This window comes from Hermetia illucens, chromosome 1, assembly GCF_905115235.1.
Source record: "Hermetia illucens chromosome 1, iHerIll2.2.curated.20191125, whole genome shotgun sequence".
Classification (NCBI taxonomy): Eukaryota; Metazoa; Arthropoda; class Insecta; order Diptera; family Stratiomyidae; genus Hermetia; species Hermetia illucens.
The window spans coordinates 183,871,939-183,893,668 of record NC_051849.1 but is presented as its reverse complement, the minus strand read 5'-3'; the positions used below and the strand labels follow the sequence as shown (position 1 = coordinate 183,893,668).

General features: G+C 41.4%; 1 protein-coding gene across 1 annotated transcript in view; it reads right to left on the bottom strand.

Annotated features, from left to right (window-relative positions):
- Positions 1-21,730, bottom strand: part of LOC119646940 (lachesin) — a 182,025-nt gene that overhangs the window by 18,128 nt on the left and 142,167 nt on the right. Inside the window, exons 10-12 of the mRNA XM_038047630.1 lie at positions 16,155-16,325; positions 12,210-12,346; positions 11,862-12,156 (exon numbers count right to left, since the gene is read on the bottom strand). Coding sequence (XP_037903558.1) covers positions 12,154-12,156; positions 12,210-12,346; positions 16,155-16,325 — 311 coding nt within the window. The 3' untranslated portion in view covers positions 11,862-12,153. The remainder of the gene's footprint in view (positions 1-11,861; positions 12,157-12,209; positions 12,347-16,154; positions 16,326-21,730) is intronic.

Sequence of the window (21,730 nt, the reverse complement as noted above, 5' to 3'; positions counted from 1 at the left end):
AAAGAAAAAGAATCTTAAAAAAGGACAACGGAGGAAGTTAAAACCGTCCTCAGTCAAATTGGGAAGTTCTTAAGACAAAAAGCCGATATAAGGGCCTGCAGGCTGGAGATATAACAAGGATATAGGTGAGATCACCTTGAAGGAGGAGGTTTGCAATGCCCTGGAAAAACAATATCGAACTACGAACTACGGCGGCGATGAAAACGCTAAGGGAAGCTAGCCTACCAGTGAAGGTAGCACTCAAACTATTGGCAACAGTGAGAGTAAGAATACGTTGGATTATGTGCCGGTTTATGGAGGAAATGGCACCGAAACGGTGCGTTGGATACCATAGCTTTCGTCGCAGCGCGAAGAGTGACACAAGTTCAAATGACAGGTCGAAGCAATACAGGAGATACGGAGTGGGACGCCACATCAGTAAGGAGAGTGAAATTGATCTAAGTTATTACCTGTTCAAAGGACCTCCGCTTTAGATGAAGATCATCGGTACACTGCAGGTAGCAGCAGGTGCTCAGAATACAAAAGAACCCTTAACGAAATTCGCTGATTAGGTAAATATATATCAACTTCAATCACTGCCAAGTGGCGTACGACCTAGATTTGCAAACCATCCCGGAAAAAGACATCATGGTAGCTATAATTGGTGAGCCGTATTGAAATCATCGTGGTGAAATTCGGGTCAAAGACCAAAACTAAAGCGAAAACCTTCTGGGAAATAATAGAGCTTCCCAACGATGGATCGGTCAGAGCCAAGGTGAAAGAAATCTACATATATAGCTGCTGTATTTCACCCAGAGCTCACTTGCCGAGTAGGAGCAGATGCTAAACACTTTAGTTCTGGGCGATTTTGTCCAAAAATCATAGTAGGAGATTTTAACACGTGGACTCTGGAATAGGGTATCCGGAAGACGAATTTGAGGAGTTATGCTTTGCTCGAAGCATGTACGCAGTTAGACGTGATTCCCGAAAAGGCCGGAACTTCATAAAATTTCATAGAAGGGGCCGCGGATCTGATACACGTGAGGGTCACTACAACCAGTCGAGTTTGAACGAAGAAAGCTTTTGAAGGAAGACGTTTTTCGCGGCGCTCAAGCACGACATATCTCTGAATGGTACGACTAGAGGAGAAGTCACCCAAATGACTGGATGGGCGACGGAAGCATGCGTTGCTGCTATACGTTACTGCTCCCCAGTAGGTAACCCGATGAAACAACGAAATAGCAACTTTGCGAGTCGCATGTTTCCGAACAAGGAGGCTTTACCAGAGGTTTAGGAAAAAGAGATGCACAGACCACTGCTTGTTCGTTTAAACGAGGCCATCCAGAGGAGTAAAATGAACTCCTTCAAAAAGTTGTGCAACCATGCCAATATGCCAAGGTTCCAGATTTGGATGGCGTCCCTAATAAAGGTTTGACGTATGTAGTAAAGAGTAGGCCTGACCTTTTCGCTAACACCTTCGAGACGTATCTTAAAGAAGGTATATTTTCTGTTCTGTGGAAAAAGCAAAACCTGGGGTTGTTTCCCAAATACAATAAGCAACCTGAAGACTTAGCATAATATCGTTCATTTTACCTATTGGATCCAATGGGGAAGGTGGTGGAGGTAGCCACGTTCAACGGACTACTTACTACACACCGTCGAAAGCTACAGTGACTTGTCAGAGCGCCATTATGGGTGGAGGGGGGCGCTCGAGTGTGGATACAATAAACATGGTGGTGAATCTGGCAAAAAATGAGGGCCCTAAAGAGTAATGAACACAGCGGGGATACTACAGGGTTTAGTACTGGCCGTTGAATGTCATGTATAATGGCGCTTGCTCTTCCCAATTATCGGCTTCGCGAATGCCCTTACTGTGGATATGTTAGTAAAACCCACAAGATGTAGAGGCAGGAGGAACCGTAAAGTAATGCTCGAAACGGTCTAGAAACCGTAGCGGGAAAAACACTGTGAAGGTTGAAGTCGGTGGACATACGGTCGTCTCAAAACCAGCTATGAATTACCTGGGGGTGATAAATGATGTCAAACTGAGCTTTAGGGAACACCTAAACCATGCATGTCAAAAGACAGCTGAATTGTCCAGAATGCAACTATATCAGGAGCTCCTCTCCGGCACCTCTTTGGTGTATGAAGATGATTCAGGATGCCATTCTCGACAGCATAATACATCCTTTCCGAGTTGCGTATACTATTGCTTTACATTCCTTTTTGGCCGCAGAAAGTTTTCATCAAACTTATTGGAGGATGAAATCACGAAGGAGCTTCCGTGCAACGCGACTACCTTACCGGCGAATATATATGAATTAATATTTATGTGAGGAACCTTGGAAACAAGATATTAAGCTTCAATTTATCTGCCCTGGTTTACCAACACCACATCCTCTACATTTCTGAAATCTGACTGGTTCATAAGATTTTGGATTCTGAGCTCTTCGAAGGCCACTCTGTCTATCGCCGTGGCATAGATCACGCGGCTTTTGGTCCCTTGACCTAGTGGCATATTAACTGCTACTAAGTTTACCCTCCATACAAAGATATTCTTTCTTGCTCCTCTGCCCCGTACGACTTTATTGTCTGAAGTATTTCTTTTCCCAGCGCAGCCTCTCAGCTGAACCTCCCGGATGCACTCTGGATCGTATTCTGCATCTTCGTTGACTCTTACTGGTTTACGCCGAAGACTTTAAGACCGTGCGCCCTTATAGCCGAACTTATATACACTAATTCACTGGTAGGACACTATAAATGAATTGAAACTGTACCTTTGGAAATACAATTCGATGCGCTGCCTTTTTAAATCTTCTCGCCTCTGCTTTCCTACTCGTCTGGCGGCCATCTTTATCATATCGCCACGCAAATCTTTGAGCAACTTTCTATTAGAAGCTGTGTTTTGACAGACACTGCCTTGATGGCAACAATCATGACTCCAGGATATGTGATTCCATACTCCGCATCTCCCCGGAGGTTCCCTGTGTCCAACCTTCCTTAGCACACTTTAACCCTCTCCCTTGAAGCATTCTTCAGTTTTGTTTCGTGATCTTATGCCCCCCCACAACTGTTATTGTCTGGCCTTCAAAAAAGTTTAAGCGATTCCACGCGATCCTTGTTTAATAAAAGTGCCCCCCGTGTGGACAATTTCATCTGTCGGCACTCTTTTAATCTTCCTTTCCCTAAAACTATGCACTTTCGAAAACTCGATTTGTGTACTGTTTTTAAATTTTCTCTTGGCTTGATAGACTGTCCCATCTTCACTGATGGAGGGGTGGATCCTGGCAAGGGATGACTTCAATGCTAGTGCGCTTGAATGGGCATGTCTCACTTAGACTCCAGATGGAAACGCATCCTAGAAATGACGAACAAGACTGGGTCCGTAGTTTTAAACACCGGATCTAAATCTACGTTCCTGCCCTCTGGCTGCGAAGGAAGCATCCCTGACTCAACGTATTCGTTGGAATCCATGGCACTGGCCGGACGGGTGACGAGTTCTAAAAGCGATCATCGATACATTCAGTGATGAACCAGCCTATGGAGCATCTATGCCCCGGAAGGCACCCAGGCATGGCAAACCTTCCATGTATTGGTGGACAACAGAAATTGCCGACCTCCGGAAGGAGTGTCATGGCTTCGTCGTTTAACAAAAGTTCCAAACACCGGAGAGGAGACGTGCACCACAATCACAATGGCAGAGTACGGGTCAAGTAAAAGAAGACTTCGCACCGCGATTAAAAATAGCAAACATCGTTGCTGGCAGGACGTATTTGACGATGTAAATAGGGATCCGTAGAGATTCGGTTATAAACTTTTCAACCGACAAATAAGGCTCTAAGGAGACTGTGCATATCTAATATCGAACAGATGGTACTTATAGCACGGGCATGATTTCCTAAATATCATATATGGTTCGATGGCAACGGCGTGGAAGGCATCGAGCAATGTTTGCTTTTCACCATGAAGGCGCTCGAAGGGGCAGTACACACTATGAAAACTGGTGCATTCAACGCTTAACTGAAGGCGGGCATTCTTCCCTGTTCCTGGCATAACAAGAGAAACAAGGTCCGCATACTGACCGCTGTGTATGCTTGACACGACCTGGAAAGTGCTGGTCAGGAGTAGAATCGCTGAGCTGGCGATGACTTATTCCCAAGGCAGTCCAGTTTTAGAGTAAGGTGGATGCTTTTATGGGGGTCGTTAATAAGGTTCATGGGGCTGAAGCACACAGCCACCGATCTCGACACGTAGCTCTCCTCGTAACGCTAGCAGAGGTGCTGGTCGCACTAGAAAGTTCATTCAACGTGCAGAGGTATCTCTAGCGAATATTAAAGCGATTATCTACGAGACCGCTCCCTATTCTATGGGACAGAGGGCCAAAGGAGAATAGAGGTTACGTTGGGAATGGCACAGGCATCCATCCTAGGGTCGGATTTCTAAAACGCTTCTTATGATAGTCTACGAAGACTCAACGTACTAGAAGAGTTGTGCCTGGGCGATTATGTGAATAAGGTTGCAGCACTTTTTGTCGGACGCAATGTTGAATAGACATAAAGAAAACTTGACATATTGATTCAACAGGGAAATGAGTGGATCACTGCTTACATGATGGAAAAATATTAGAGTAGTCATTTGACCAAAAAAAGAACCCTGTGTATAGGACATCGATCGGTAGGTTGACTATAGAGTCAAAACCACTCAAAAACCTCCCCTCAGTTAACGCTCAACTCGCTCAACGAAAACAGCTTTTTTAAACAAATCAAAGCAGCAACGGACAAAGCTGTAGCTGGAATATCGGTTTAACGTCGGCTAACCACGAGTGTTAGAAGGCCTACATCTACCTGGAGACATCTTATGAGTGTAACACACTCCATTCTGCTCTATGGTATTGACATAAAAACTGATGCCCTTGACAAGGAGATATTTAGTCAGCGTCTTGCGCAAGTGCAGATACGGAAACTTTGCCTATTGTTTGGCTATTGCGTTGTCTCAGAACGGCTGATGGGAATGGCAGAATTAACTACCCTGGCCTCCTAGCTAAGGAATGTAAAGCCATTTACAAGCGAAACGGAGAAGAGTCAACGAAGGTGGCTGCGCGAAGAACGGAGACGTACACCAACTGAGTGTAAATCTCTTGTCAAAATGAATCAAAAAGAAGGTGGACTGCCGACTCATCGGCAATGTATATCCTCACCCAACTTCTAGGTAGGCATATCAGTTTTCAGTCTTACCTGCACAAGATTGGAAAAGCACGATCCCCTGACTTTGTATTCTGCAATGGAGTGCCGGACGAAACCGGTCATCTTTTGTTGAAGTTGGTATTGGATTCGTCAGCAACTTTATGCAGAGGAGCTACCTCCAGACCAGAGGGTTGGTGAGGTGCGCTATCAGGTGAAGCTCGACTGATGGAAGGACCAGATGGCAAGGGGTTTCTTGAACTGACAATTCCTTTCCTCCTATCTCTTCCTATTGAAGAAAGAAATTCTCTAATTTTAAGGCTCCCTAAGTTGGTAGGTGGCTGAAAAGTAAGGCCAAAGTAATGTGTCCAGGTTAGTTCTCTGATGGCGGGGAGGTGCTTAGTTGCTAGTACGACTGCGTGCCATTGTAGGGATACAAGATTCTTTACGTAAAATCATTCACCTACCCTACCCACAAAAAATCTCTAATCACAGGTTCATATAACACGCCAACGCAACGCAAATCACATTGTGATCAAAAATGTATTTTTTCTGCAATAGATTACATAAGCTGCTGATTATCGAGTGTCCTTCAGATAGACATGCGACTGATGATTATATGATATTATTTCCATTTATCTAGAAAACAGCGGGAATATACATAATTCCAGAAACAGTAATAAAAAACTGAAAGGGTATCATATTTATATCCTTTTATCTTGCCAAGTTACACAATATCATTGTAAAAAGGTAGAATATCCCTACATTTATTTAATTAAATTGCCTCATTTGCTTCTTCCTTTGATTACAATCAAATATTTTCACGAATTCCGACCCCCTTAATGAGCTCCAATTTATAAAATTTCCGATGAATGCGAAAACATATATGTAAACATATCACATTGGATTAATATCCTTCGCTGTTAATTAATGTATATTTCCGTTACCTAGTGATAATTAACTCCAGTTTTTGTTTAATTCATTATGGCTGATTTCATTCTCATATTCCCAGCAATAATACTATCAAATAATTTTATTAAAATTTATTTGCAAACAGTTGGATTTTATATTGCATGGAAGTTCCTGCAGGTTGATTGATTTGTGGGGACGCACATGATATGAATAATGTGTGCATAGTCCTTATTATTTGAAAAAAGCTTCCCTCGACAGCGCTGACCTAATTAAATAGAAAATGCTACTGAAATTTAAAACTGGCTCATCAAAAGGATTTGACACACCCTTATAAAAAGAAAACGGGTATGATTCTACTCAAAATTGAAACACTGAACATCTAGACCAAAAAAGATTTTTGTTTCTGCACCTGTCGATGGGTAAACTCTCGAAATATGGTCACCAATTGCATCATGTTTGCATTGACTAAAGAAGAGCCCGCGTGGTCAGCGTCAAACTGCATATGACCATGAGGCAATTGGATATCCCCACAAAAAAGACAAAATAAAAGCAGCTGCACCATTGCCGCTGCCTTTCATCACCAACAAGGGTCAAAGAAATCGTGATCCTATATCGAGCATCTTTTTTAGCCTGCTCCTAGAAGAAAAAATCTGCAAAGCGGAAATGGAGTACTATCCTCTTTTAGTTCGTGGAGCCTAATGGGAAGAATATTCAAAGATGTTGGTATAAATTGACCTCATCCAAATCGAGCAAGCGACCTAACATGGTGGTCGAAGGGTAGTATGGGTCCCAGGGCGAAACATGGATTGGAACCCACGATAGAGCGTAAAACTTGGGAAACGGTTGCTGAACCAACACAAACAGCTCTACTTTCATATCTTATGTCCACGTCCACGTGACGACCGCTGGGAACTCTTTCTTAACGAAAAGCTGGAGACGGGAAAGGATGAAGGCGAGTCTCCAGCTCCTAAAAGCAGGACAAATTGTACCAACTGGTCCTCCAGGTTGGGGGTTGGCTAGGGCTGATAACCCTACACAGAAAACAACTTGATACAAAACCACAACAGGAGCCTCGGACTAGCGGACAGCGACGAACCCGGCAACGACAGAGGAATAACGATTTCCAAATTTTCTCATGGAACTTGCGCTCCCTGTACAGAGATGAAACTGCCAAACGGCTAGCCGATACCCTGTTCCAATATAGGGATAATGTAACAATGTTACAGGAGATGCGTTGGACAGGGACCGGTTTCCTGGAGAAAAGTCACTACATCATATATGATAGCGGCCATCCAGGAAACCATCCGCTCGGAATGGGCTTCTTTGTCAGCCAAAAAATGAAACCTGCTGTTATCGGTTTTGAAAACATAAGCGAAAGGCTATGCACTCTGCACTTGCGAGGCAAATTTGGAAATATAACCCTCATTAACGTTCACGGCCCAACAGAGGAGACTGCCGAATCGGAGAGGGATACCTTCTACGAGGCAGTAAAACGAGCCCTCGAAGCCTGTCCCAGATATGATATCAAAATCGTACTAGGGGATTTTAATAGCCACCACCAGCGATACCTTGGCTCCCATAGCTTACACTAAAATACAAATGATAACGGACTGTGGATTATTCAATTAGTAGGGTCACACGAAATGGTTGTTGGAAGTACCTGGTTTGCGCGGAAAGCGGGCCACAAACATACGTGGGCGTCTCCAGACGAGACCACTTTCAACCAAATTGACCACGTATTGATCGAACGCTGCCACCTCTCAGCTTCGATGAATGGTACGGTGGTACGGTGCTCCGAGTTCGAATGACAACACAATCCGGAATCCCCTCTGACAATCAGGTGAGAGTTAACACTGAAGCCATCCCCAACACAGCCCTCTGCAACACCTATAAGATAGAAATGGATGCCGCAATAACCGCAGTCAACAGAGGTCCTGCAGATGAATCATCAACAAATGATCTTTACAATCACCTGAAGAACGGCCAGAAACATACTTGGCCCCAGCCGCAAAAACTGTCGGAACGGCTTGTTCGAAGATGAATGTAAGCTATCAACGGAACGGAAGAATGCTACATACCGAGTAATGCTGCATTCTCAAAGAACGCAGGCACGCGCGGAGACTTATCACGAACTCCGTCGAGCGGAGAAGCGACTTCACAGACGGAAAAAGGAATCCTGGGAGATCCGACAGGTCTGTGAATTAGAAAAGCACAGGGAGTAATGGCACCAGGCGCGGAAGTTTTACCAACAAGTCAGCAAGATGAAGCCTTACACACCTCGATGTTCATCCTGCCGAGACAAAGAGAGATATCTGATTTCCGGCAAAACGGGCATATTGAAGCGATGCGTTGAGTATCGACAAGTTGGAAGTCCCGGAACTGAAGACGACGGATAACTAATGCCACCACCAAGTATAGAAGAAACAGTCCGTCAAACCTTCGGCTTAAAAATCATAAGTTGCCAGGAGCCGATGGAATTTCAGCCGAATTGGTTAAATATGGAGGCGATCAATTACAACAAGTTGTTCATCAACTTGTGCTCACGGTGTGGAGCAACGAATCAATGCCTGAAGACTGGCAAAGAGGCACTATCTGTATCATACATAAAAAGGGCGATATTGCACATTGCAGCAATTATAGAGGTATCACGTTCCTGAGTACATTCTATAAGATATTCTCCGCTATCTTGCTAGGCTGGATAGCTCCATACACCCAAAACATCATTGGCCCATGCCAAAGAAGCTTCACTCCAAACAAGTCACCGGGAGCCGATGGAATTACAGCTGAAATAGTTAAGTATGGAGGCGACCAGTTACACCAAGTGGATCATCAACTTTTGCTCAAGGTGTGGAGCAGCGAATCAATGCCTGAAGACTAGTAAAGAGGCACTATCTTTATCATACATAAAAAGGGAGATATTACGCAGTGCAGCAATTATAGAGGTATCACGTTGCTGAGTACCATCTATAAGATATTCTCCGCTACTTTGCTAGGCCGGGTAGCCCCATACACCCACAACATCATTAGTCCATACTAAAGGGGCTTCACTCCAGGCAAATCAGCAACAGATCGAATTTACTCTCTGCGGCAAGCGATGGAAAAATTGTTGGAATATGGATATCAGTTGGACCATCTAGAACGACCTGAGACGTACAAACTGCCTTCATCCAGATCGAGCAGGCGGCAATCGGCGCGAGATCTTGGGCTGCACATCAATGAAGGCAAGGCAAAGTATATGGTGGCAACGTCAGCACCAAAAGTCAACCAACCAACAAAATCAAACCGCATTGGTCAAACGGGAAGAATAAACATAGGAGACTACAACTTTGAGACCGTTGATAATTTCTCCTATCTAGGGTCGAAAACCACAACCGATAACAGCTATGACGATGAAATCCTTGCACGGTTGTTGGCAGCCAACAGAGCCAATTTCAGTTTTCAAAAACTGTTTCGCTCGAAGCGTCTCACCATAGAGTCAAAGCTCTTACTGTACAAGACAATGATCTTGCCAGTCCTCATGTATTCCTCGGAGACTTGGGTTCTTAGCAAGAAAAAATGCGAACTCTTGGCCGTGTTCGAGCGAAGGATTCTCCGAAAATTTTTTGAGGATGGACGATTCCGTAACCTACATAACGACGAAATTTATGAGCACTACGATGACCGTCAAGTTGTGGATAAAATCCGGCTCCGGCTCCGGCTCCGGATGAGGATCATCCAGCCCTCAAGCTTATGAGGGCAATATCTATGGTAGGAAAAGAAGACGAGGTAGACCCTGCCTGAAATGGAGCGATGGCGTAGGTCAGGACGCCAGACAGCTTTTAGGGATATTGAATTGGTGGATCTCGGCGCAAAACCGGGGGAGTTCCGGTTATTGCGCCGTTGATGATGATGTATATCAAGACGAAACTAAGTACGGTCATAAGAAAGTACCATTGACGGCCTTTCTGTGACGTACCATATCATGTACCATATTTTTTCCGCTTTCGACAACACTGGTCAACAGAGCTGTAGTACGTTTCGCAGATTGCTGGAAATAGAATATTCAACAGAAAGTATACACCAGGCAGGTAGGGATATTTTAGTGGGCTTCAAAATCAGGCTGTGTTGAAGTGCACCTAAATCACTGTTTCCAAAGTAAGGGTGAGAAATATCTTATAAATTAGGTATCAGATGTAAATTGGCAACTTAACTGCGAAAATAAATAAACAGAAAGCAGAAAGCCCGGATCGGTTGCGGTGAAAGCTGACTCTTCTCATTAATTTTCGTGACAGTGGGAAAACAGAACATTTTCTGAAACTATATTTTCATTCCTGTGTTCGCAAAAGAAACAAAAAATTACACAACACCTGAACTCATAATTTTCGTACAGAACTCGATATTTAGTGACTTTTTTACCAGAATTCTATTATCGCAAATTATACATATCAAAGCTAAATTTCATTAATCTATTTATTCCATCTGCAGTACAAACGTGTGCGTACTGAGTTATGGTTTATTCTTTATCGCTGACTTAGAATCACTTGATATATTTGTTTCGTTTTTTTTTTCTTTTTGAGGAAGACATCTATCCTTATGTTAGTAATATATCGGAATTTAGAATGATATAAATTCCTCCGCGTTCAAATATAGTTTATGATACAAATTTGTGTTTGATTTTGTTCAAATTGCTTATCTTGTTTTAAAAGGTAAATGTAAACTGGTTCTGAATTTACCTGCCCGTGCAAGGACACTGCTGCATTGTGATAGGAAAACTCGAAAAACGATTAAGGACTATTAACTGAATAACTAGTTTCTCGTAACATAAATCAGTGGGTTTTGAAGTAATCAGAAAAATAAATTATCAGGTCTAAGCGCAAACTGAAATTCCAGCCTCTAGCTAAGCTGTAGATAACCAAAATCCATCCAAAGGTGGATTCTAATTCTAATCACTCTTTCAATAATGTCATTCTCGTCGCTCACTTTAAATTTAGCATAATCTATTCATCTAAAAGGGTCCCCTTTCTTTTCAGTAATTTCAATAATTGAAGGAGAATTAGGTGACCAAACATGCTGTTACGTACTTTTTGGCAGAAACTTATCATTGCTTTTCGATTAAATTCTATTTCAAATAAATAGTGGACAGCAACAAAATTGTTGTGTGACAACACTGCTTCGGAAAGAGCAACATCAGAAAGATTAATGCATAAAAGCCAGCTTCAAAAAAGTTTAATTTTTAAGCGCCCAATGTGGGCTTAAGTACAGAGTAAATAAGATATTTTGAAACTTGAATAGTTGGTGCCCTCGTTAGCACCGGTTTTAGAAGAAAATTGAACCCAAAAAACAGTGAGAATGATGCCAAATATATTCCATGAGCGTACTGTTTCTAGAAGAATTGAAGTTTCCACAACTCCTGGATGAATATTCTAACAGACCAACTTTTCTTTTTAGGCGCCCAATGTGGGCTGTATGTTTGAGAGAAATTTAACAATTTAAAGTATTTTCTATTTGCCTGCCAAAAACGATGCTAATTTTTACTTCTTTGAATATTGATCTGAATTTAAAGCATAATAATTCTAATGTATTGAAATCTAGGACTGATTACTTCAATATAAACAAAAATCTTCGGAACATGTAAAAAGATTCATTGCAAAATTGGCGAGCAAGTGTCCTTATTTCATTTGATCCTCGTTAATGTGGGTGTCATTTCATTCAGATATGCTTCCGACCTCAAACCACTATTCGCCTAACTCAATGTTTTGTTTGTATTTATATATAATTCTCTCTTATTTACAGAACTTAGATACTACCTACTTTTATTTACAAAGGAAATGAATAAACTTTCCCTTCTGCATTTATCCATGCATCGACATATTTCTTCAACTTGTTCTGATTTCATCCTGTTACCCTCTTCCATATATATTTCTATTCAAGAGAATTAATTCAAATAAGCTTACATACATATACATGACGCCTTCAAAGTCTCACTCCGTGGATTTCCGTAATTCCGCCTACAGTATGCGAAGGAGCCTAACTCTACGTCATCCTTATTGTTGCCGCATTTGTTGTCGTTACCGTCGTCATCGTTGTCGTTGTCATCGTCAACTCACTTAAAATATATTTCATTACAAGTGACAGCAACAAACATGTCACGGCGCAAACATTTGGAAAATTGTCACTTGTGTGCATCTGGGCCCGGTTATGGTAGACCCAACCCGGATTCGATGTAACACCGACAGACGGCATTTGAGTATTTCGCATCTTTTCAAATCCATTTCTGGTCGGAAGTTGAGTATGAACTATTGGAAATGAAATATTTATTTTATAAAAATCCTTCGTGACATTTAAATGATTAAAATGTAGTAAATTATTAAACAATAAATGTCAAAGTAATTTGCGAAACGCAAACAAACTGAAGGCCATATATTAAGCAAAACTTTTATGCAGTGGGTGGACTTTAAATTGAGGACGGATTTGGAAAGGAAAATACTAAACAATGAGTGATATCCGACTGACATATAAGAGCTCACACAGTGATTAACTGATAAATGTTCAAAATGTCAAATTGACAGGCATATTGGGTGCTAAATTCCTTCTTTTGTTTAAATTCAATATGTAGATAAAAGCAGCTATGCCAAGACAGTTCTAGAATAAGGAAACCACCAGAATGAAACAGAAAATAGACCTTCTGAACTTCAGCCCTTACAATCTCCAGTTTACAGGAAAGAGCGGCCAAGGCTCGATATCCTGCAACTACAATACAGTGCTACTGATTTGTTGAACCACCTACCTATGTCAGAAATAATGCAAGGAGAGCGAATGTACATTAACAAATGTGTCTATTATTGCTAAATCTTGCTATCTATAATCGTCAAAAAGGTTCATCAAATGCACCATTGTTGACCGAGAAAGAGAAAAGAGTGGCGAGTAAGGGTGGAAGACATCAAAAGAACGTCTTAAATATGATATTTGCGAGTCATGCCATGAACTAAATAATACCGAAAAGGTTAGCATTTGCCAATACTAATCCAATTTATAATGAAGCTTCGCTCAAATTCCATGTATGTTGATATTTTCTCGGAGACCAGACTGAAGATTTGGAAACTTAAATTTGCGAAACTTTGTACGCTCCAGGATTGTTGTGCCAGAAGTTTATAGTTTGCGCTATCTTCGATTTGAATTCTTACGATCCTTTTTTCTCACCAATGATTTCAGATACTTTCTCCATTCGAACCCTAGCAAAAATGGAACAAGGAAATGGACAAGGTATAAAAAACGCTTTGTAAAGCAAGCCAAGGTTTTGGATTTCTATTCTAATTTTTATTGCTTTACTCATGCGCTCTTTATAGGTTTTATTAACAGTCATACAGTCAGCAATGCTTCGATCCGAATACATTAATTGGATCGAGAAAAGCAATCACATCACAACTCAGCAAAGAAATCGTTTTCTTTAGTATATGCAAATCTTCAAAGTTCAATCCCAAGAGTCGACACATCCAGTTGAGAATGTCGTTCGCTTCCGAAATGCAATTCATCTGGAAAAGACAACGTCTTTGCAGACGCTTTATCACGAATCTCGTAGGTTACACTGCTTCACGTTCGATTATACGACAATCGCAGAGGAACAGAAAGCCGGCGCAGAGCTTCAGAGTCTGAGGAAAACTCCAAATGCAAGTTCAAGGTATTTCCCATTTTCGACGCAAACTCATACTTACTCTGGAAGACCTCGGACAAGGGATCTTAGTCATTTATTCCAGGCGATTTTCGCAAAGAAGTATTTCACACATGATCTTGCGCATCCAAACATCAGGACGACGAACCCGTTAGTCACCACAAAATACTTCAGGCCGTCCATGAACACAGACCTAAACTTTTAAACCAAACAGTATATCGCGTTTAAGCGTAAAATCAACAAGCACATAAAAAGGAAGTAGGCGTATTTCCTCGGTCGAGCAAATGCTTCCACACTCCTTACCTCGACATCATCGGTCCTTTGCTAGACTCGCTCGGTTACAAGCATTGCCGCACAACCATCGACAGGTTTACGCGGTGGCCTGAAGCAATACCTCTGACTGACATTACTGCACAATCATATGTCGAGGCCTTATGTCGAAAATGAATCCCGCGTTTTGGTGTACTAGCCGTAATCACCATGGACCTGAGAATGCAATTTGAGCGTACCTTTTTTTCGGAGTGAGGCAAGCTACTGGGTTTGCAGCGCCATGGGACCCATACATACCACCCGCGGTCCAATGGTAAGGAGGAACGTTGGTACCGGACGGGTAATGAGTTGCGATGACCAGGCGTGGCCGGAGATGTTGTACAGGGAGAATCTACAACTCGCCGCCGACCCTGTACTGGACACCAAATCAGGGTTTAGCGACCCCAGCCTGCTGTGTCTTCTCAGGAATGCGGTTTCGAAAGCGCGACCAACTTCACCTTCAAGAGACACGCTCGCAAGGTCTCATTAAGGTAGACGCTTCCCAGGAGCCACTGCGGCCACCATGTGAGGACCCCTTTAATATCCTGGCGCGAAGGGAGCACTCTTTCAAACTCGACGTCAGGGCCGACCCAAATGGGCCTCCCTGTCGAGACTGAAATATTTTACCGAACCGGGGGACGCTCCAACAAAGCGTTCGCGATGCGTTAGGTTCACCCCGTAAGACCATTGGCAGAATCATATAGCGTTTTCCACCGCTGAACCTGCGCAGTTTCAGCTAGGGGTGGCGTGATGCGGCGGAACAGTGAACCATGCACTGGATTGTCAATGCACTGAAGTACCGACCGACGGCGGCCTACCGTACAGGTCTTCTGAAAGTAACTTCCGCCGATGAAGGGGCGTCTCAGTTTTACTAACTGTAATTTTCTGCCGATAGTATCTGAATATTTAAGGATTGATTAAACTAATATTTCGTGTGAATACCAAAAATTTATAGTATCCAATTTATAAATGATAAAACGATTACAGAATACGATGGTGTGTTTGCTAACGACCTAACCACTGTTGAAAACATTGTGCCTCCGAGCGAGGAAATCTTCGAAGTAGCCCGAAAAAGTTATTAGGGAAATTGAAATTGCTGCAAGTTTGAAATAATTACATTTGATTTCTCACAATACGAAGTGGACCTCATCCAACGGTGCGACAGAACTTCTTCTGAACCCCCGAGGAACCACGAGAAGTCAATGGACGAAGTCGGGATAATCAGGCTTCGGGATTGGACGGAATGCCAAACTAAGACCTTGGACCTTGGGAGGTGGCTGTTAAAATCCGGCTCCCATGGGAGGCTCTCGCCCAGTGAAAGGAGCGGAGATTAATTCTCCTACCGAAGCGTCAAAAACCATCGAGCTACCCTCTTCATATCGCCTTATTTGTCTTTTATACACTATGGGGAAAATGCTGGAGAGGATGATATATAACAGGCTATTTCCGCTTGTCGAGCGGGTGCTTTGTCTAAACCAGGTGCCCTATGTTTCTTAGCTTCAATGATTGAGAGCTACCTCTATGAGAAACTTTTTAATGCAGTACGCACGAAGAGCGGTAAGAATACGTTGTGGCAGCAGGTGTTCCCCACGACTTCGTGGTAGAGCCATGCTGTGCATGTATGATGGAGTGGTTTGTCTTCAAACTCCAGTGGAAGCAACTTTGATTGGTTTTGCAGGCGAACCGATAGGGGTGGTAGTTGTGAAGTACCCTGAAAATGTGGAACTTTATGGAAATAGAACCGTTCATACCCTTAAAACATGATTATGGATCGTTAGACTGGACCTGGCGAAGGAGAAGACGAAGACGGTCCTATAACAAATACCATGAGAAACAACACCGTTAAAATTCAGTTGATAATCACGAGTACGTTTGAAAATCGATCATGGGATACCTGGGAATAATAATCAATGCAGCAAACTCTAGCAACTCTAGTGAAGATTATGCCTAATATCGGAAGGGCAACAATAGTCGCTGGCTGCTTATCGCAGGGGTTGTGGAATCCATTCTGCTATATGCAGCTCTTGATTGGGGAATACTGCACAACAAACTAGACATTTGGAAAACTATAATCTACATAAATCAAAAAGTGGAGGCTACGTTTTTTGAGATCAGACAGAACTTACCTTCTGGTAAACCAACAGCAAAATCGGTATTCGGAATGTGATTCGATATTGCCGGTTCCTTCGGACGAACAACCTCGTTCAAACTTTTGTTATATTGCGTTGTTAGTTTTCTTCGCGGTTTCGGGGTTGTATATACATGTGGAATAGGAGTTGTCTTCTCTGGAATGAATTCTATAAAAAGATAGGGAACATATTAATATATAAGGGTCATTTTATTCTTATGAACAAAACTTTAACAAGTAATCAAGTAATCAAGGATCTTTTAGACAAAATACCACCAAATGAAACAATGAAGTATTACGCGTCGATTTATAAGCATACGTTCTAAATGAGTTAAATTAACTTGACCGTACACGACTATGAGTGAATTCAGTTCCCAACTAAATTAATAAGGCTGCCCAGCAAACTGTGACCATTAGAGCAGCAGTATCATTGTCGGGACCCTTTACCATCAATAAACTACAATCTAAGACAGGGAATGCTCTATTATGCATCCTTTTTAATTCTGCCTTGAACAAAGTGATCAGTGATACCGATGTAAAAGCAAATTATCTTGCCATTATTCATGTACTCCTCGGAAACTTAGGTTATTAGCAAAAAAAATTGCGAACTCTAGCCCAAATTCGAGAAAAAAATCCTCTGAAGAATTTTGAGCCTCTTACAGAAGAAGTTTAAGAAAGGTTCATCATCAAAGTGGCGCATCACAGCTAATTGGGCTCCCTCAAGCAGTCACTGATATCTACCTATGAACCTTACAAAAAAATGGACGATTCTATAGCCAGACAACAACACAGTAATAAAATTTTGTAGGGATACCACCATCTTCTTGTCATGGATAAAAGCCGGCTCAACAAATTGCTGTGAGCGAATCATCAGTTTCATATGCAGCCCTGTAAGGACTATATATATGCTAGGAAGAAAAGACAGGATTCCAGACTGTTGCTGGGTGGATCGAATTGGTCGATCTCGGCAAAAAGCCGGGATGTGGGGAGTTTTTTAGTATGGTGGGCGCGTACCGGAGATCGGTTATTGCAAAACAATTATGCCCCACAACTACGAGGTGCTCAAGGAGGCGGCGAGAAGGACGGGGCAGCAACGTTGTCGGCCAAACCAAAACTAAGTGGCTGTGGAAACCTCCTTGTGGTGGCACCGGGAAACGCAATATTCACTATGGCTTGCTGGTCGTGAGGCAGAGGCGAATACTTCATAGTCTAATTAGGGCGATCAGACCCGAGTCTACACGCAGACATCTGAAGTGGCTTAGGTCACGAAAGCTTACCAGGCATATACTGGTACCATGGGAACCGGGATAGCCCAGAATTCTCAATTTTTCAGGAAAAATCCTTGAGGACATGAATTCAGCTCGGTTCCTTACGGTTGACCTCCTTATGAAAGCTTCATGGGGGCTGTGGTTACGTTCAAGCGAACAAGAGATCTTCGGGCCTCCACCGTACTCCAAAGTTCGGTAAAGATTTATATTGGTCTTGTATCCGCCAGTATGAATAAGCTGAGCTGCGTACTCAGTATAGATTGGTACCGTTGTGCTTGTGGTCACAAAATAAGTCCATGTTTTAAGAAGACCGTGGGATTACGTCCACTGGGCAGGTGCTCACGTAAAATCCATAGAGACGTAACTCCACACCTACGAGAATTTTTTTATTAAATTCTCAAGAAATATTTACCGGTTGATGAGTTGTTTATTCTATAAGATCATCAGTAAGATGATGATTATAATGAAATATAGGAGCGCGCATTACATCCTGACATCCTGCTATTACCCCTATGACATTACTTTTGGCATGTTGAATAACTTTGATGCCCCACTTTAGTAATACCTGCAGTAACGAACAAACGACGCGGTGATTGCCTGCAGAGGCCCCACTTTACTGATACCCGCAGTAACGAACAAAAAAGTACTGAGGATACGCAGGCAAGCAATGGTCCAAAAAAATCTTTAAGCCGGCACACTTGATGGATGGCATCTATTCTCAGTCATATAATGCTGCACCTACTAGTGCTTCTAATTCTCTTGGTAAACCATTGTCTTACAGACCCCCAGACACCTTTCGAGCACAGTTCGAAATATTCTGTAGCTAGTAATCTACCGGGAGTCGAAGAAGCTTATTTAATCTACATTTAGCTTTTGTGGAGCTAGGTCAACCATGGGCGCATGGTAACTAGTAGCTGATATTACGCGAAATACATTCAAATCGTTTACTGGACTGAAATATGGAGATCCTCAATGGCGATCCATGTATCTATTACCCGGTTATGCTTATCGACAGCTAACTGACAGAAAGAACAATAGTACTCAAAGATTACGTTGTTTCGTTGTTTTTGATCGGTGATCAAAGTAGCGAGTTTCACACTGTTCTACTTATCGTCAATTTGAAGAGCTTATTTTGCAAGCTATTTTTAGAAAGATACAGCATTGCTGGAAAGGTGTCGATAAGCAGTTGAGGAAATGTTTTTGTGCAATATATACTGAGGACAGATAATGAGAAGAGGCTGGCGATATCAGTAGATGAAGAAAGATGAAGCTAGAGATAAGCTCATCCCCTCTTCTTTTTCTTCAGCCTTTGTTTCGTTCACAAGCGGGGTCGGTTCGTCGTGATCAGTTTCGCCATTTGGCTCAATCGAATACCTGATCTGGGTGCAATCTCGAGGCTTTTAAATCCCCATCCAGCGTATCAAGCCACCGTTGTTTCGGCCTGCCTTTTGGTCGTTTGTCCGGATAGCTGAGTGGTTAGAGCACAACGCTGTCATACGGAAGGCCGCGGTTCAAATCTCATTAGTGGCAGTGGAATTTGTATCGTGATTTGACTTCGGATACTATTCGACTCAGCTGTGAATGAGTACCCGAGTCAAATCAGGGTAATAATCTCGGGCGATCTCAATGCTGACCACATTGCCTCCTACAGTGTACTCTAGTGCACCGTTACGGTCGTGAATGAAGTGCTCCAACACACTTCAAGGCCCTGATCCAATATGGATTGTTGCGCCAAAGATTATTATTATTATTATTTTGGTCGTTTACCATCGACTTCGACGTTCAGACCAATCTTGGCAAGTGAATTCTCGTTAGCACGTATTGCGTGACCATACCATCGAAGACGCTTCTCTCGCAATTTCTCCACAATCAATGCAACCCCATAACGATCGCGGATATCCTCATTTCGGATTTGATCAAAACGTGTCACGCCACTAGTCCAACAGAACATCTTCGTCTCCATTGCCGCAAGACGCCGTTCATTGTCTCTTATGTCGGCCAACACTCAGAACCATAGAGGGACGACATTGCGGTAAATGCATCTCCTGACGTAATATTTTACAATAGTTCGCCAAGAAAATGGGCAGGAGTTGAGAAATATTTTCAACGACGAAAGCCACAGGTTGGCAGCATATTTGTCAGTCTCCTTCGAGTATTTAAACTTCAATACATTCACTCTAATAAGATCATGTTTTTCTGAATATCTTTAAAATTCACTTAGAATTTAGAATGAATGATGTGAGTACTTTTTAGAAACTATTCATTACAAGGAAGTGTAAATGAGTTTTAATGTTGAAAGAATTTTAAACCTGCCAAATATTTCTTGGTTCAATATTAAAAATAACAGTAGCTATTGACGATAATTTCTTTTAAAAGATAAAATTCATTTATAACTACTCTTATTTCAACCAACAACAATAATATAAAGGACACTGAGTAAAGCAAACTCTACTACTGAAGATACTTGAAACACAGAAGGAAAATAAAGTTTCTTTGAAATATCTGCGCATTTTATGAATCTTTTCAAATTTTTAGGAAAAAAAATGAAGATTAAAGATATTGAACTTTGATGAATATTATACATATGTTATGTTTTTACAGTTTTGTCGACTATATATATCCCAAACTTTTATTTAATTCTTGGCCTAGAAACACTTAAATGATACATAAAGAGTAAAATCTTAAAATTTTTTTTAAAGCTCGCAGGAAATGAACAGTCAAACTGATTTATATATTACTTTATTTACACCTTAATATTATATATTATGTATGTATAAATAGGACAAGCACTACTTAAGTATTATTACCATGAAATTTTCAAACTCTTTATATAATTACTTCAAACCAAATTCCACCACATTTGAATACTTGAATTGTAAAAATACGAATATCCAAACAATCTACAAGATAAAAGTACATTAAAATAGATACAGATAAGGCCTATACTGATTACGTATTGAATGCAACGACTAGCTTTAGCGAATTCGGGATGGCTGCCCCTACCTTCTGTTACTCGCCTAAATGGAATCCTTTCTTTGGTTATTCGCTCCTCTACGGTTTCTTCCTTCTCTATTATTACCGGAGGCCTTTCCATTTCTAGAAATTAAGCGAGAGTTTTTAAAATGCCCGAGAAAAATTTAAGACTGACGCATTAGCTTATTAAGGTTTCGTTTATACTGCTTATAAATGTATAGTATATCATCGTAGTATTTTAGCAAATATACTTTGAAGTCTTCCCTGATAGATAATTGAAGCAATAAATCACGCTAAAGTCGAAACATCATCCCAACTGGATACTTTTAATAGTAAAATTCTTTTCAGAACATTCCACAAAAGGATGATAATTTTAATCAAACTTTATTATAAATGGAGTGGTACTAAAGAGAATTCATAGAAGAATACATGAAAAACCGAACCTATTTATGAGTAAAACTCTAATTGGCAGGCATACAGATATTTCACATCAGATAAAGTGACGAAAAGGTTGACGTATGCAGGTTTTGTGCAGAGATAAATATATGAACGTATGTAGCGGATTCGAATAAATTCCATTTTTCATACTTAATAAAACCAATATTAATTCAAAAACAATGAAGAATAATTGGATTTCACGTGAATTGCCGATTTTCTGAATATGGAAGTTTTTCCTAACCTATCGAATCAGTTTTCCATATTGCTGGATAAGGTTGAAAAAAAGATCAATCTCTTTTGATCATAGGTCAAAAGTAATTGATGGAAACGACTAACTTCCACCAAAAATTCTTCCAGTGAAGCTCAGTAGTTTCAACGGGAAATGTCGACATTCCTTAGGGAACAACAAATCACTATTAAGATGCCAAGCAAGGACACAAATTTTGGACACAACAATTTAACTGAGATAATAGTTGAACACATCAAGCAAGATTTCAAAAACTGGTTTAGTTTTTTGATAAATTCACCCTTTCAAGAGGGAACAAGTCGGAATACCGGAAGCTCGCGCTTCGGGTATAAAGGTTTTGTGTTCATCTTATGTGAGAAACTTCAACGCACATTTTTTTGTCCGTATATAGCTACAAATCCAACATAATCCTTCATATTTTTCCAAACTACGAGACATACGTACATATTACAGCCATAGATATCACGCTCACCCTAAACAAGCAAACTGCCTATTACCGAATACTGTACACATATATGCACGTATATAAATTGATCGTACCCATATTTCCGATTTACTTCTTATATCTATTTGAATTAGGCGCAAAGTTCATTAGCACGCATCTATTATATACCTACATACACACATGTCTGGCTGACAAATAACTAA